Raw genomic sequence first — 13,598 nt, forward strand, 5'->3', positions numbered from 1 at the left:
TACACTCATCTGCGATGGCATGTTGCACATAAACTCACCCAGGCAGATGCACACATCCTCATGTAAACTAAATGAATATAAATATATATGCATATATACATACACATATACATACACATACATATATACATACACATATACATACACATACATATATATACATACACATACACATATACATACATATATATACATATACAAATATATATATATATATATATATATATTTAAAGCCAGGTTCAGACTCTAAGTCTAAGGCTTTTTGGGTTTTAGGTCTGAGAATGCTCAGCCTGCATTGATTAGTTTAACAGGGCTATAAACCTTAGGTTCAGTGCTGTTATGTTAGTCCAGTCAGCAGAGCCTCTGTGTCATGTTGGAAACACTTGGCTTCCCCTGCTGAACTTACCAAACATGATGTAGTACTGGGACTTTCCATTCAGATTCTTCTGATCCAGGTCAGACGGGAAGACCTTGATGTAGCCACCGCCGCAGTCGATCTTCTGCTCATGCTTCACCGTGTACTGGATTACCAGGGTCTTCCCTTTGTTGCTGAATGGCTTGAAGCTTGCAGAGATGGCGTAGAATCGGCTGTTCTGGGTGGTCTGCAGGCCTTCCAACAGAAAGCATGCATGAGTCAGAATGACAGTGCACTCAACATCCTGTAGGGACCTCCAGCTCACGTCCCCGCTGACCCCCAGTAACAGATGTCCTGTTTGCACTGAGCCGCTGTACTGAGCTGTGCACAAGTCACTCAGTGGGCCACATGCGCACCACCAACAGGCTCTCTGCTTCCAGGAACCTCTGCTTCACACAAACACACACACACACACACACACACACACACACACACACACACAATGCAAACTTTGCTAGGGCCCAGTGGGGGAGGTGCTTACAGCCAAGTCTGATTACCTGATTGATTACTCTTGGGAACCCATGTAGTGGAAAGAGGGAGACAACTCCCAAAGATGTCTTCTAATTTCTACATGCATGTGATGACACATGTGCACACACGTGCAGACACACACACACACACACACACAGAGCTAATTTACGAAAACACTCTCTTGGGGTTGGGGATTTAGCTCAGTGGTAGAGCGCTTGCCTAGCATGCGCAAGGCCCTGGGTTCGGTCCTCAGCTCCAAAAAAAAAAAAAAAAAAAACCACTCTCTTACTAGTTTCTTATTTTGTTTGAGACATGGTTTACTTGTGTAGCCCTGGCTGTCCTGGAACTCCCTCTCTAGACCAGGTTGTCCTCAAACTCAGAGATCCATCTGCCTCTGCCTCTGCCCACCAAGTGCTGAGATTAAAGGCATTTGCCAACACCTCCCAGCTTGTCATTTAGTTTGAATTGCTCTTGTTTTTTATACTGGGGACAGATGGGACACAGGACCTGGCACATGCTCAGCACTGGCTCTCTCCGGGGCACACCCTCAGTCCTGCCACTGGCACACTTTAAGCGACAAAACTGCCTCCCTGGGGATGTGGCTCAGTTTTAAGGTCAGCTGGTATGCGTGTAGCCTGGGGTTCCATTCCCAGCACCCTATAAAGCGGGGGTGATCGAACACATCCAAGCACTTGGAAGGAACAGGAGGGTCAGGAGTTTGAAGTCAGCCTCGGGTGCATGGCAATTTGAGGCTAGCCTGGGTTACATGAAGCCCTGTCTCAAAATCAACACAATATGCCCATGAGATGTCTCAGCAGGTCAAGGTTCTTGCTGCCAAGTCTGAGCCTGGTAAAAGGAGAAAACTGACCCTCGCCTGTTGTCCTGTGACCCTCACATGTGTCTTGGCTGTACACGTGCACTTAAAAAGCAGGGGTTGGGGGTTGGGGATTTGGCTCAGTGGTAGAGCGCTTGCCTTAGCAAGCGCAAGGCCCTGGGTTCGATCCCCAGCTCCAAAAAAAAAAAAAAATAGAAAAAAAAAAAAAAAGCAGGGGTTGGAGGGATGGCTGAAGATATGAGAGTCCTCACCGAGGTGGCAGGAAGAGGACCTGCGTTTCAATCCCTAGGGCACACTTAAGAAAGGCCTAAAAGCTGGGCAGTGGTGGCCACACAGAAATCCTGTCTCAAAAAACCAAACCAAACCAAACAAAACAGAACAAGCTAGATGTGGCTCTGCATGCCTATAATTCACCGTGTGTATGTGCACATGTATGTATGTGTATATATGTATTTGTCTGTGCATGTGTATATATATATGTATCTATGTGTGCATGTGTATATGTGCAAGTGTGTGTATGTATGTGTGTGTGCATGTGTGAGTGTGTGCAAGTATGTATTTGTATGTGTGTGTGCGTGCCTGCATGCGTTCCTGTGTGGTGGAGATTGGAGGAAGCTGGGGCTCCATGCCCATCGCTCAAACTCCAGGTTCAGTGAGATATCATGTCTTAGAGAGTAAGGAGGAGAGTGATAGAGCCCGACATCAGGTATCCACTCTGATCTCCTCAGTCACTCGTGGGTATGTACACCTGTGCATATACCACACACATCTAGATGTAATGTGCAAAAGCTTGATTTTGCTTCCTTAACAGAGCCAAGAATATACAATGAAGGCTGCATAGCTGCTGAAGAAAACACAGCACTGCTTTTTAAGACAGGGTCTCATGTAGCCCAGGCTACCCTAAAACTCCCCATTTCACCAAATATTTCAGTCAGTTTCTGTTTCTGTGATAAACACTATGACCAAAAGTAACTTGAGGAGAAAAGGGGTTGTTTTATCGGTCATAGTCTATCATGAGAGGAAGTCAGGGCAGGATCCTGGAGGCAGGGGCTGATTCAGAGGCCATGCTGTTTACTGCCATTGCTACTCACGGCTTATCCAGCCTGCTTTCTTATAGAAACCAGGACCACCAGCCCAGAGTGACATTGTCCACAATAGGTTGCCCATCAATCACTAAGAAAATGCCTCTACGGGTTGGGGATTTAGCTCAGTGGTAGAGCGCTTGCCTAGCAAACGCAAGGCCCTGGGTTCGGTCCCCAGCCCCGAAAAAAAAAAAAGGAAAAAAAAAAAAAAAAAAAAAGAAAATGCCTCTACAGGCCAGTCCTACTGGGGCCTCTACAGGCCAGTCCTACTGGGGTCTCTACAGCCAGTCTCCTACTGGGGCATTTTTTTCAATTGTGCTTCCATTGTCTCAGATGACCAAAGCTTGTGTCAGGTTGACATACAGCCAGCCAGAACCGCAAGAATGACCTTGTACCCCTCATCCTCCCGCCAGTGCCTCCAGAGTGTCGCTATGACAGGCGTGAGCTGTGATGGCCAGTTCTTTGTTTTCCTTTGCTACTTGAAGATGGTTTAACTGTGCATATGTAGTGCCACATTCGAACACTCTGGAAGCTCAGGGCAGATGCATGGTGAATTCCAGGCCAGTCAGGGATACATATTGAGACCCTATCTCAAAAAACAAAATAAAATAAAACCGGGAGAGATGGTTCAGCAGCAAGAGCACTGACTGCTCTTGCAAGGACTTGGGTCTGATTCCCAGCATCCACATGGTGGCTCACAACAGGCTGTAACTCCAGTTCCAGGGGATCCAACACCCTTCTCCTACTTCTTTAGGCACCACCCCAATTGAGCCCACAAGCCCGCAAGACATTCTACACATAAAATAAATAATTTAAAATATTAAAAACAGAACAAGACCAATGTGGCTGGTAAGAAGTGGCCTGTGTCTTAAAACCCAGACCTGCGGCGGTGAAGACCTCTGGTTTGAAACCAGACAGGTCTACACAGCAAGTCCAGGACGGTCAGGACTACATAGTGAGACCTGCCTCAAAATATACCAACCGATCAAACAGCCCCAAATTGTCCAAAAATACAAACATGGCATATTTTTTTTTCTTTTAGATTTATTTTATGTATATGAGTACACTGTAGCTGTCTTCAGACACACCTGAAGAGGGCATCAGATACCTTCATAGATGATTGTGGGCCACCATGTGGTTGCTGGGAATTGAACTCAGGACCTCTGGAAGAGCAGTCAGTACTCTTAACCACTGAGCCATCTCTCCAGCCCCATTTTTTTTTCTTTTTTCTTTTCTTTTTTTTTTTTGTTGTTGTTGTTTTGTTTTGTTTGTCTTCCCACCTAGCGCCAGTTGTCCTGAAACTCATATATATCTGCTTACCTCTGCCTCCCATGTGCCGGATCAAAGGTCCCATTGTACCCGGCTCTTTCAACTTTTAAAATTACATTTATGGGGGTTGGGGATTTAGCTCAGTGGTAGAGCGCTTGCCTAGCAATTGCAAGGTCCTGGGTTCGGTCCTCAGTTCCAAAAAAAAAAAAAAGGTAAAATTACATTTGTTTATTTTATATATGTGTTAGGGTAAGGGAAGTATGTGTCATAGCACATATGTGAGAGTCAGAGTACAACTTGGGAGAATCAGGTCTCTACTTCTAACAGGTAGATACCAGGGTTCGAACTCGGAGTGAGATTTGGAGGTGAGCTCCTTTACCCACTGATTCATTTCAGTAGCCCAAACTTGGGTGCTCATCCACACATCCAAGCCTCAGCTCAAGGCTGGCTCCCTACTTCCATCCCGCCTCCTCCTCCCCCTCCTCTTCCTCTTCTTCCTCCTCTTCTTCCTCCTCCTCCTCTTCCTCCTTCTCCCCCTCTTCTTCTTCCTCTTCCTCTTCCTCCTCCTCTTCCTCCTCCTCCTCCTCTTCTTCCTCCTCTTCTTCTTCCTCTTCTTCCTCCTCTTCTTCTTCTTCCTCCTCCTCCTCCTCCTCCATTTTCTCATGGGACTCAGATCCCCCATCCCACTCCTACCTCAAACACCAGGCAGGCCCAAGGGCCCCTATTCTCTCCTGTCATCTCCAGCCCGTCTGAACTCCTTGAATCTTTCCACCTTGACAATGAAGTCATGGTCCCTGGAGACCATGCAGGGGAAATCCAATTTCCAGAACCCAGGTACCAGGCCTGCTGTTCTTCATGCTCAACGGGGTTTGGAGGAAATGGATGAAATACAAACTCTTCGAAAGGGAGACATAGAATTCGGTAGGCAGACAGCAGCCACATCCTCTGGCTCATTCGTGCCATAGCAGGGCTCTTTTCACCCACTTCAGTTTTGTTTCTGAATTATTTTATATATTACTATCTTACTACCCGCCCCCCGCCCCCAGGAGAAGGTCTCACTTTGTACCCCTGGTTGTCCTAGAATTCATTATGCAGACCAGGATGGCCTCAAACTCACAGAGAGTCTCCTGATTCTGTTTTCTGAGTGCTAGGATTAAAGGCCTTTGCCACCAGGCTGGCCTCTTAGAGCTGGATCTTAGAACCCTCACCCTTCACCTTCCTCCTCCTCCAGTCACAGCCGGATTCTGCGGTGTTTCAGCTGCACATGCTAGGCAAGACAACTCCAACTCAACTCTAGATGGTGGATACTTTAGACCTAGGGTGTCACTGGGTCTCTGTCTCAATTCTTTGCTTTGTAACATCCAAGGGACTACTGTGCATAATATGTAAATGAGCAGATGTGACTGCTTCATCTGTGTTAAGACACTTCAATAAAAATTTCCCAATAGGTTGGAGAGGTGGCTCAAAGGTAAAAAGCACCGTCTGCTCTTTCAAAGGTCCTGAGTTCAATTCCCGGCTACCACATGGCAGCTCACAACCATCTATAATGAGATTTAGTGCTTTCTTCTGGCCTGCAGGCATACATGCAGGCAGAATGTTATATACATAGTAAATAAATCTTAAAAAGAAAAACTTCTCAGCATAGTAACTCACACCTGTGAACCAACCAAGCACTGGGCTGACTGAGGCAGTAGGACCTGGAGTTTGAGGCCAGTCTGGGCTTCATAGAGGGAACCTGTCTCAGATAAACCAACTCTTTTTTTCCAGACAAGTTCTTGTGTATCCTGGATTGACACTGAACTTGCAATGTAGCTAAAATCAACTTTGGCCTTTTTAATTCTTTTGCCATTTCTCTTGAATGTGCACTATGGCCCATTTAGGCTGTACTGGAGATGGGATCCAGGACTTTACAGATGTTAGACAAACACATTTATTGACCGGTTTTGTTAGTGTATGCCTTAAATCCCAGCACTCAAGAGACAGAAGGGGCAAGCATTTTTTTAGTGAGTTTCTGGACAGTCAGGCATACACAGAGACCCTGGCTCAAGACAAATAAAACTAAACTAAAATAAATAAAATACAATTTACATTTATTTATTTTGTGGGGTTTGGGCATGTGCCAAAGTTAGAAGACAACTTGTGGGCATAGGTTCTCTCCTTTTACCCTGTAGGTTCTGGGGATCAAACTCAGATCATCAAGTTTGGCTACAGGCCAATCTTGCTGGCCCCACTTTTCATTTTGATTTCCCCTTTTTGTTTTGTGACAAGATCTGGCTGTATCTTAGGGTGACCCAGAGTTCACTCTATAGCCAGGCTGGTCTTGAACTTGTGATTTTTCCTGCCTCATGAAGTCCCTGGAATGCTAGGATCCCAGGTTGTGCTACAGCCTGGTTCCAATTTTCATGGAGTGATCTTGGGCGACTACTGAAAAATGCCAACACAGTCATTCCTGTTGACCCCAGTTGTCCTTCCAGCACTTTCTGAGTCTTTCTGAGCACCTCCACTGTCATTCCAGTCCTTACTCAGGGTTCATACTAATCTCCTTCCCCCAACATACATAGATAAAGAAAAAGTAACCAGCACTTGGGAGGCTGGGACTTGGAGCCATCTAAGGCCACATAAGACTGCTCAAAAACTAAAACCAAAATACCCTCCACTCAATCTTAAACTAATGTAAAACCCAAACAGGGTATCGCAGAGCCTGCATTGTGCCTCAATGTCCTGGCTTGAACGAGGGGTGTGCTGTCAGGATGCCGTGCGGTTTCTAACTCTACTCTTATTTGCTCCCGATTCTACACTAACCTTTGTCTTTCTCTTTATGCCCATAGAACTTCCCCGATGAGACTCGGAAGTGCCCGAACTGGGAGTCATTGGTGGACTGCACCCAGCGGTTCCTCCAGCGCTCTGTGGGGAGACAGGAAGGTTAACGGTGCAAAATGCACGGATCCAGATCACAGATGGTGGACACAGGCCACCAGCCACCACGGCAATCGCCTTCACCTCCGTCTAGAAACTCCTCCTGGAAGTATACAGTGGCCAGTGCCACGCGCAGCACGCAGATGGCCCAGAGCGACACGCGAGCCCGGACCATAGCTGCACGTACGACTTCCACTCTCCGCTTTCAGGCGTCCGTACCGCCTGAGGGGCGCAACTCGGAAACTACAACTCCAGGCATGCCTTGGGATTATGACCTGAGGCCGCTGAATGGGCGCACTGGAATTACAGATCCCGTGACGCCCCGCGATTGTGACCTGAAGCACTTATTGGTGGGTGGAGCGCGGTGGGCGACGGGAAATGTAGTCTCAAGCGGCTCTGGCGTAGTCTCCTGGGGCAACCGCACACTGGGGCCTATACATTGAGGCCGAAACCTGGCGGGCAGAGGACAACGCCGCTACTCAGGTGACCTCACAGTGATCTACTGGATCGACCAGGGGCTGCGGGAAGACGGGCGGCATTCACACACCTGAGTTTCCTCGTTTGGAGGGCGTTGGAGCATGATCCTGTAGGGTTGCTAACAAAAGTGAGGAAACTGAGTGCCGGCAGTGTGTAGTACTTAGCGCCTTTACTTTTTGTGTTTTATTAGTCATGCGAGACTGCATCTCAGTTAGCCCAGGCTGGCCTAGAGCTCCCTGTATAGTAGAGGCTGGCCATCAACTCCTGCTCTTCCTGCAGCACTACCCAAGTGCTGAGATTGCCGCCACGCACCCTCACGCTCATGGATATATAAAACTTTTAAAGAAGCATATATAATAGGTTTTTACATTTATTTACGTGTGGTCAGAGGAATCGATTCTCTTCTTCCACCACCATGTGGGCTCTGGTAATAAATTCGGTCGCTGTGAGCAATGGCTAAGCCAGTGCCCTTCCTCTCCGTTTTAAAAGTTGAGTAATATCCTACCCTCTGCATGGTTCACTCAGTAGTTCGTAGGCATCAGGGTTGTTTCCGTTTTGTATGTTGTGAATGACCTGTGAAAGTTTGCGTACATTTTCGTTTCTCTTGGGCTGCAACTGAGTGGAATTGCAGGCTTACATAGTAACTCCAGGGCAATTGCCCTGTATCTTTTTCTTTCTTTCCTTTTGTTGTTGTTTATGGAGACTAATCTTGTTCAGACTTTAGCATGGGAGTTTTTGAATGCAGGAGAGGAACTTAAGGGACTTTTAGAAGAAACCGTGCTGAGCCTGCGAGATGGCACATTGGAAAAGGTGCGAGCTCCGTTCCAGGAACACACATGGTGAAGGGAGAGAGGCAAATCTGCTGTTTGCCCTCTGACTTCCTTCTGGGTGAACACACAGGCACACAGGCAATAAATGAAATTCTGTCGAGTGCTAAAAATAATTTTGTTTTTGATTCTGTTGTTTTTCTAAAAAAAAATTTTTTTTTAAGGAGGAGCTAGAGAGATAGCTTAGCAAAGAGCACTGACTGCTCTCACAGAGGTCCTGAGTTCAATTCCCAGCAACCACATGGTGGCTCACAACCATCTGTAATGGGACCCGATGCCCTCTTCTGGTGTGTCTGAAGACAGCTACGGTGTACTTATAGATAATAAATAAATCATAAAGAAAGGAGGGCTTCTGAAGACAGTGACAGTACACATATACATAAAATATAAAATCTTTAAAAATATATATTTAAATGTATTAATTTTTTTATGTTATGAGTATTCTGTTGCTCTTTTATACACACCAGAAGAGGGCATCAGATCCCATTACAGATGGTTGTGAGCCACCATGTGGTTGCTAGGAATTGAACTCAGGACTTTTGGAAGAGCAGTCTTAACCGTGAGCCATTTCTCTAGCCTCCCAGAATAAAATCTTAAAACAAAACAACAACAACAAAACACCCTGAGGCCAGCCTGGTCTAGAGAGTGAGATCTAGGACATCCAGCGATACCAGAGAAACCCTGTATCCACCAAAATTTAAAAAATAAGAAATAAAAAAAAAAAAGGAGGTAGAGATGGCTCCACGGTTAGAACAGTGCTTGCTCTTGCAGAGGACCTGGGTTTCACTCCTAGCACCCACATGGTGTTCCACACCTTTTATTAACTAATTTCAAAGGATCCCACACCTCTTCTGACCTCTGAGGGAACGCTCCTTCATGCATGAGGTACACATACATTTCCACATAAATGTTTTTTGTTTTTGTTTTGTTTTTTGGCTTTGTTGTTGTTTTGGTTTTTTTTGTTTTTTTTTTTTTTTTTTTTTTTTTTTTTTTTTTTAAAAGATTTATTTATTTTATGTATATGAGTACACTGTAGCTGTCCTCAGACACCAGAAGAGGGCATCAGATCCCATTACAGATGCCTGTGAGCCACCATGTGGTTGCTGGGAATTGAACTCAGGACCTCTGGAGTCAGAGCTGGACTTCAGAGCAATCAGTGCTCTAAACCACTGAGCCATTTCTCCAGCCCGTTTTGGTTTTTCAAGACAGAGTTTCTCCATGTAGCCTTGGTTAGCCTAGAATTAACTCAGTAGACCAGGCTGGCCTCCAACTCAGACATCTGCCTGCCTCTGCCTCCCAAGTGTTGGGTTTTTTGTTTTGTTTTGTTTTGTTTTGTTTGGCTTTTTCAAGACAGGGTCTCCTTACGTAGCCCAAGTTGGCAAAGAAGAGTGGACAAAATGGAAAAGGTATCAGGTTTTTGAAGAAGAAAGAGCTAACCATTGAAGCTAGGTCCCTGGGGCGACAGTGGGGAAAGGGAAATGGGGAGCCACTGCCCAGTTTGATCATGAACCCCTGCCTCCTAAATGCTGAGAGTAACAGTGTATGGCGTCCCAGCTGACTGTCATGCTGCCTCTGCAGGAGGTTGTGGGGAAGCAGAGAAGGCTGGAGCCTGTGCTCCCCTTCAGGGCATCAGACACTGCTACACTGGACCAGAAGGGGAAAGCAGGTTCTGCTCCGAGATGACGGTTGTGGTTTCCTGTCTCCTTTCTGGATACCAAGTGTACTGCCAGGGGAAGTCAGGAACAGGATCCTCAGTCTGCCTTTCCCCTCAGGCATCTGCAGCCCAGGGAGAAAGGGGGCGGCAGACACTAGTGGGATCTGGTCTGGTTGGGAGTGAGTGCTGAGTGCCCGAGGACTGAGGAAAAGAAAGCCTTCTTCACAGTCTTAGGCCAAGGCCTTCCCTGTGGTGATGCATGTTGAGGCAGCAGACAATCATTGTTTGTTCGTGTTGCTTTACTGGGGATGAATGTGAGTGCATGCACTTTATTCAGGGGATTAGGGATTAGGAAACCGGGAAGGGAAGGTGGCTGACTGAAGACTTAGGTTATCTAGATACCTCATTAGCATGGGGAAGGACTCCAGGTGCTGCAGGTAGAGACAGGTACGAATCTGCTGGACTCCTAGTCTCAGATCTCTGAGGTTCCCAGAGTTCGAGCTCACTCAACCTTACCAGTTCTTACCAGTCTGGTAGCATGGTCCCACACGCCCTACAGCTTACTAAAAGAAATACTTCTCTATCTGGGTGGCGGTGGCATACACCTTTGATCCCAGCACTTGGGACGCAGGCCTGGTCTAAGGAGCTTCCAGGAAAAAAAAATCAAAGTAAAACAAAACAAAAAAGTAAATAAATAAAATGAAATGCTTTTAAAGGCTGAAAACACAATCTTTGTTTTCCTAGAATGGCTTCCACAAGAAGGCCCTTTGGCCCTCCACATGGTGTTTTTGACTTCAGAGATATGTTCTTTGATAGCTCGAAGATGGAAGAGATCAGAAACGTACAAGCCCGAAGTCTTGGCCAAACAGCACCCGGGCAGAGCAGAATCCTAAAGAGAAACCAAACGATGGATGAGAAATATTTGTTGCCCAAAGAGGAGGCCTTGGCAGGGACGGGGGTGAGGCTGGGCTTGAGGCCCCCCACCATCTCTTCCAAGACCAGGGCCAGTGAGGCCCTGAGGAAACTGGCCCAGATTGAGACCAAGATCCTGAAGCGGAGGCAGGAACCCACGGCTTGGTCTGGCATGGAATCTGACTCCACAGCCAGTGAGCGGAGTCTTCCTCAGAGGACAGATACAACCTCTGTTTCTTCCCAGTATCCACTCAGAACTTTCCAGAAACAAGTGTGCAAAACATCTGTGGTAAGAGACGATGGGCAGAGCGGAAAAGGTAGCAGGTTTCTGAAGAAGAAGGAGCTGCCTGCTGAAGCCAGGTCCCCGGTGCTGGCAGCAGAGACAGAGAAGCAAGTCCTGCTGCCCACTCAGAAAGAACCTGCCAGAAAGTATGATGCCCCTGACAGTGACGAAGAGGAAATGAAAGTGTTGCTTGGAAGCTTGATGGAATCTTCTGGAGAAAAAGAAAGAAATGGAAACCAGGAGCTCCCTGGCACCAGGAGCGACCTTGGAAAGGTGTTCTTGGTAACGTACTCTTTTGTTGGTTTCAAGTTTTACATTTTGTGTGTGATTCTAGGGGCGGAGCCCAGGGCTTTGTTCATACCAAGAAGCTGCTCAGCTAGTGAGCTATACCTCAGACCTGACCCCCTTCTGTACATATGTCTGATGTCTGTGTGTACACCCCAGGTAAGCATGGGTGCCTGCAAAGATAGAAGGGGGCATCGATCCTTGAAAGCTGGCTGAGTGCATGCCTGCGGAAGCAAGCCGTTGTTGTGTGACATCATCACTGGCGAGATGTAAATAGACATCTCGCTTCACATACGGAACCAGTGACAAATGAAAGCACAAACAGGACCTAAAACCAACTTGGAGAACCAATCAGTTTATCGGGTTTACGAAAGACACTGATAGATAGATAGTTGTGAGCTGTCATATGGGTTCTGGGATTTGAACCTGAATCCTCTGGAAGATCAGACAATGCTCTTAACCACTGAGCCATCTCTCCACCCCGACTTTTTTTTTAATTAAAAAAAAAAAAATTTATGGGCTGGAGAAATGGCTGTTCTTCTAGCGGTCCTGAGTTCAATTCCCAGCAACCACATGGTGGCTCATAGCCATCTGTAATGGGATCAGATGCCCTCTTCTGGTGTGTCTGAAGAGAGTGACAGTGCATCCACATATATAAAATTTAAAAAAAAAATTATATATAGAGTGTTTTCCTATGTGCACCACATGTGGCCTGGTGCCTATGGAGGTCCAGTCCCCTGGGACTGGAGTTGCAGATGGGTTTGAGCCAACTTGTGGATGCTGGGAATTGAACACTGTCTTCTGCAAGAGCAGAAGTGTTCTTAACTGCTGAGTCATTTTTCCACACACACATCCCATATACTATTTTGTTGTTTTCTTTCTTCCTTTCCGTTTATTCCTTTTATCTATTTGTGTGTGTGTGTGTGTGTGTGTGTGTGTGTGTGTGTGCGCGCACCTCCACAAGTGGGTCAGAGGGTTGTACTCAGGTCCCGTGTCTCCCACTGTCAGTGGCTCCGTGGAAGGGTGAGGGTTGTTATTTAAGTTTGGTAACTTCACATCCTTTCTTTTCACAAAAATAGGATCTGACTCCAGATCAGCCGGGAGTCCTGTCTCTGCTCAGTGCGGACCAGTCCAGCTTAAAGTCTTCTCAGCCCATAAAGTCGACTAGTGTTAGCTTGAGAACTCACTCCCTGCAGACACACAGTGGAGGGGACCCAGCCTCCCTTACGGCCTCACCTTCCATCCTCCTTGATGACTCCTCCAGGTCGGCATCTTCAAAGATGGAATGCATCCAGCTGGCTTCCTCCCCCAGCAAGATGGAGGCAGAGTCTTCCAAGGAGCCAGTCTCAGAAGCTGCTGCTGACAGCCTCCATGGTAACCCATCACCTTGTGGGGAAGGGGAGGCTACCTTCAGTGTACCAAGTCTGTTGTCCCAGGGCACTGGGTGTTTGGGTGGTGAGTCCCGTCGTCACACTGGCAGCTGTCCTGAGTGAGCTTCCAGTCGTTTGAAAGTTTTTCTCAGTCAGATACCAAGACTGACCCCACACACACTCCTGGCTTTCTTGAGTGTCCTCCGAGTGTTGAGAAGTCAGGTATGGATTGCCAGCCCCGGCTCTGAGCCAGTTCTCCTCATATAGCCACTCAGTCATGGTCAGAAAATGGGAAACACCCAACAGCCTAAGGCTGGCTGGAGACATGGCCCAGAGGTCTTGCAGGAGACCCAGGTTCAGTTCCCAGCACTCAAGACTGGGTACTTCAGAGAACAGAGGCTGACGGGGCAGAGGCTTCTGGACCACTGTGGTCTGCTCAGTGGGACTGTCTTGCTGCACTGTCACCGGGTGGGCTGAGGAACGGTGGGAGATATATCATGTTGAGTGGCCTTGAGGGACAGAACTGACATTTTAATAGGTGGCTGTAGTCTTCCCTTCCTTGCACTAACTTGGTAGTTTTGTTCTTTGATAGTCTTTTTTGTTTGTTTGATTTGAGACAATTTTTTTTCTGTGTAGTTCTGACTGTCCCAGAACTTGCTCTGTAGACCAGGCTGGTCTTGAACTCACAGAGATCACGTGTCTCTGTTTCTTGAATGCTATAGTTAAAGGCATATACCATTATGCCTGGCTTCTTTTTCTTTTCTTTCTTTTATTTTTAAAAAGATTTATTTATATATTTTAT

General features: G+C 46.8%; 2 protein-coding genes across 4 annotated transcripts in view; one reads left to right on the forward strand and one right to left on the reverse strand.

The window, feature by feature from the left end:
- Positions 1–7,352, reverse strand: part of Calr3 (calreticulin 3) — a 24,667-nt gene extending 17,315 nt beyond the window's left edge. The window contains exons 1-3 of the mRNA XM_032918539.1: positions 7,073–7,352; positions 6,875–6,976; positions 407–610 (exon numbers count right to left, since the gene is read on the reverse strand). Of these exons, the coding sequence (XP_032774430.1) occupies positions 407–610; positions 6,875–6,976; positions 7,073–7,163 (397 nt within the window). The 5' untranslated portion in view covers positions 7,164–7,352. The remainder of the gene's footprint in view (positions 1–406; positions 611–6,874; positions 6,977–7,072) is intronic.
- The window catches only part of C13H19orf44 (chromosome 13 C19orf44 homolog), a 15,550-nt gene continuing 9,293 nt past the window's right edge, over positions 7,342–13,598 (forward strand). Inside the window, exons 1-3 of one of the 3 annotated variants that reach the window (XM_032918537.1) lie at positions 7,342–7,471; positions 10,691–11,423; positions 12,506–12,800. In XM_032918537.1, coding sequence (XP_032774428.1) covers positions 10,692–11,423; positions 12,506–12,800 — 1,027 coding nt within the window. In that variant the 5' untranslated portion in view covers positions 7,342–7,471; position 10,691. Of the gene's footprint in view, positions 7,472–7,732; positions 8,276–10,690; positions 11,424–12,505; positions 12,801–13,598 lie in introns of those variants that run through there. The other 2 variants (XM_032918538.1, XM_032918536.1) reach the window with 2 other exon arrangements.

This window comes from Rattus rattus, chromosome 13 (genome assembly GCF_011064425.1).
Source record: "Rattus rattus isolate New Zealand chromosome 13, Rrattus_CSIRO_v1, whole genome shotgun sequence".
Lineage (NCBI taxonomy): Eukaryota > Metazoa > Chordata > Mammalia > Rodentia > Muridae > Rattus > Rattus rattus.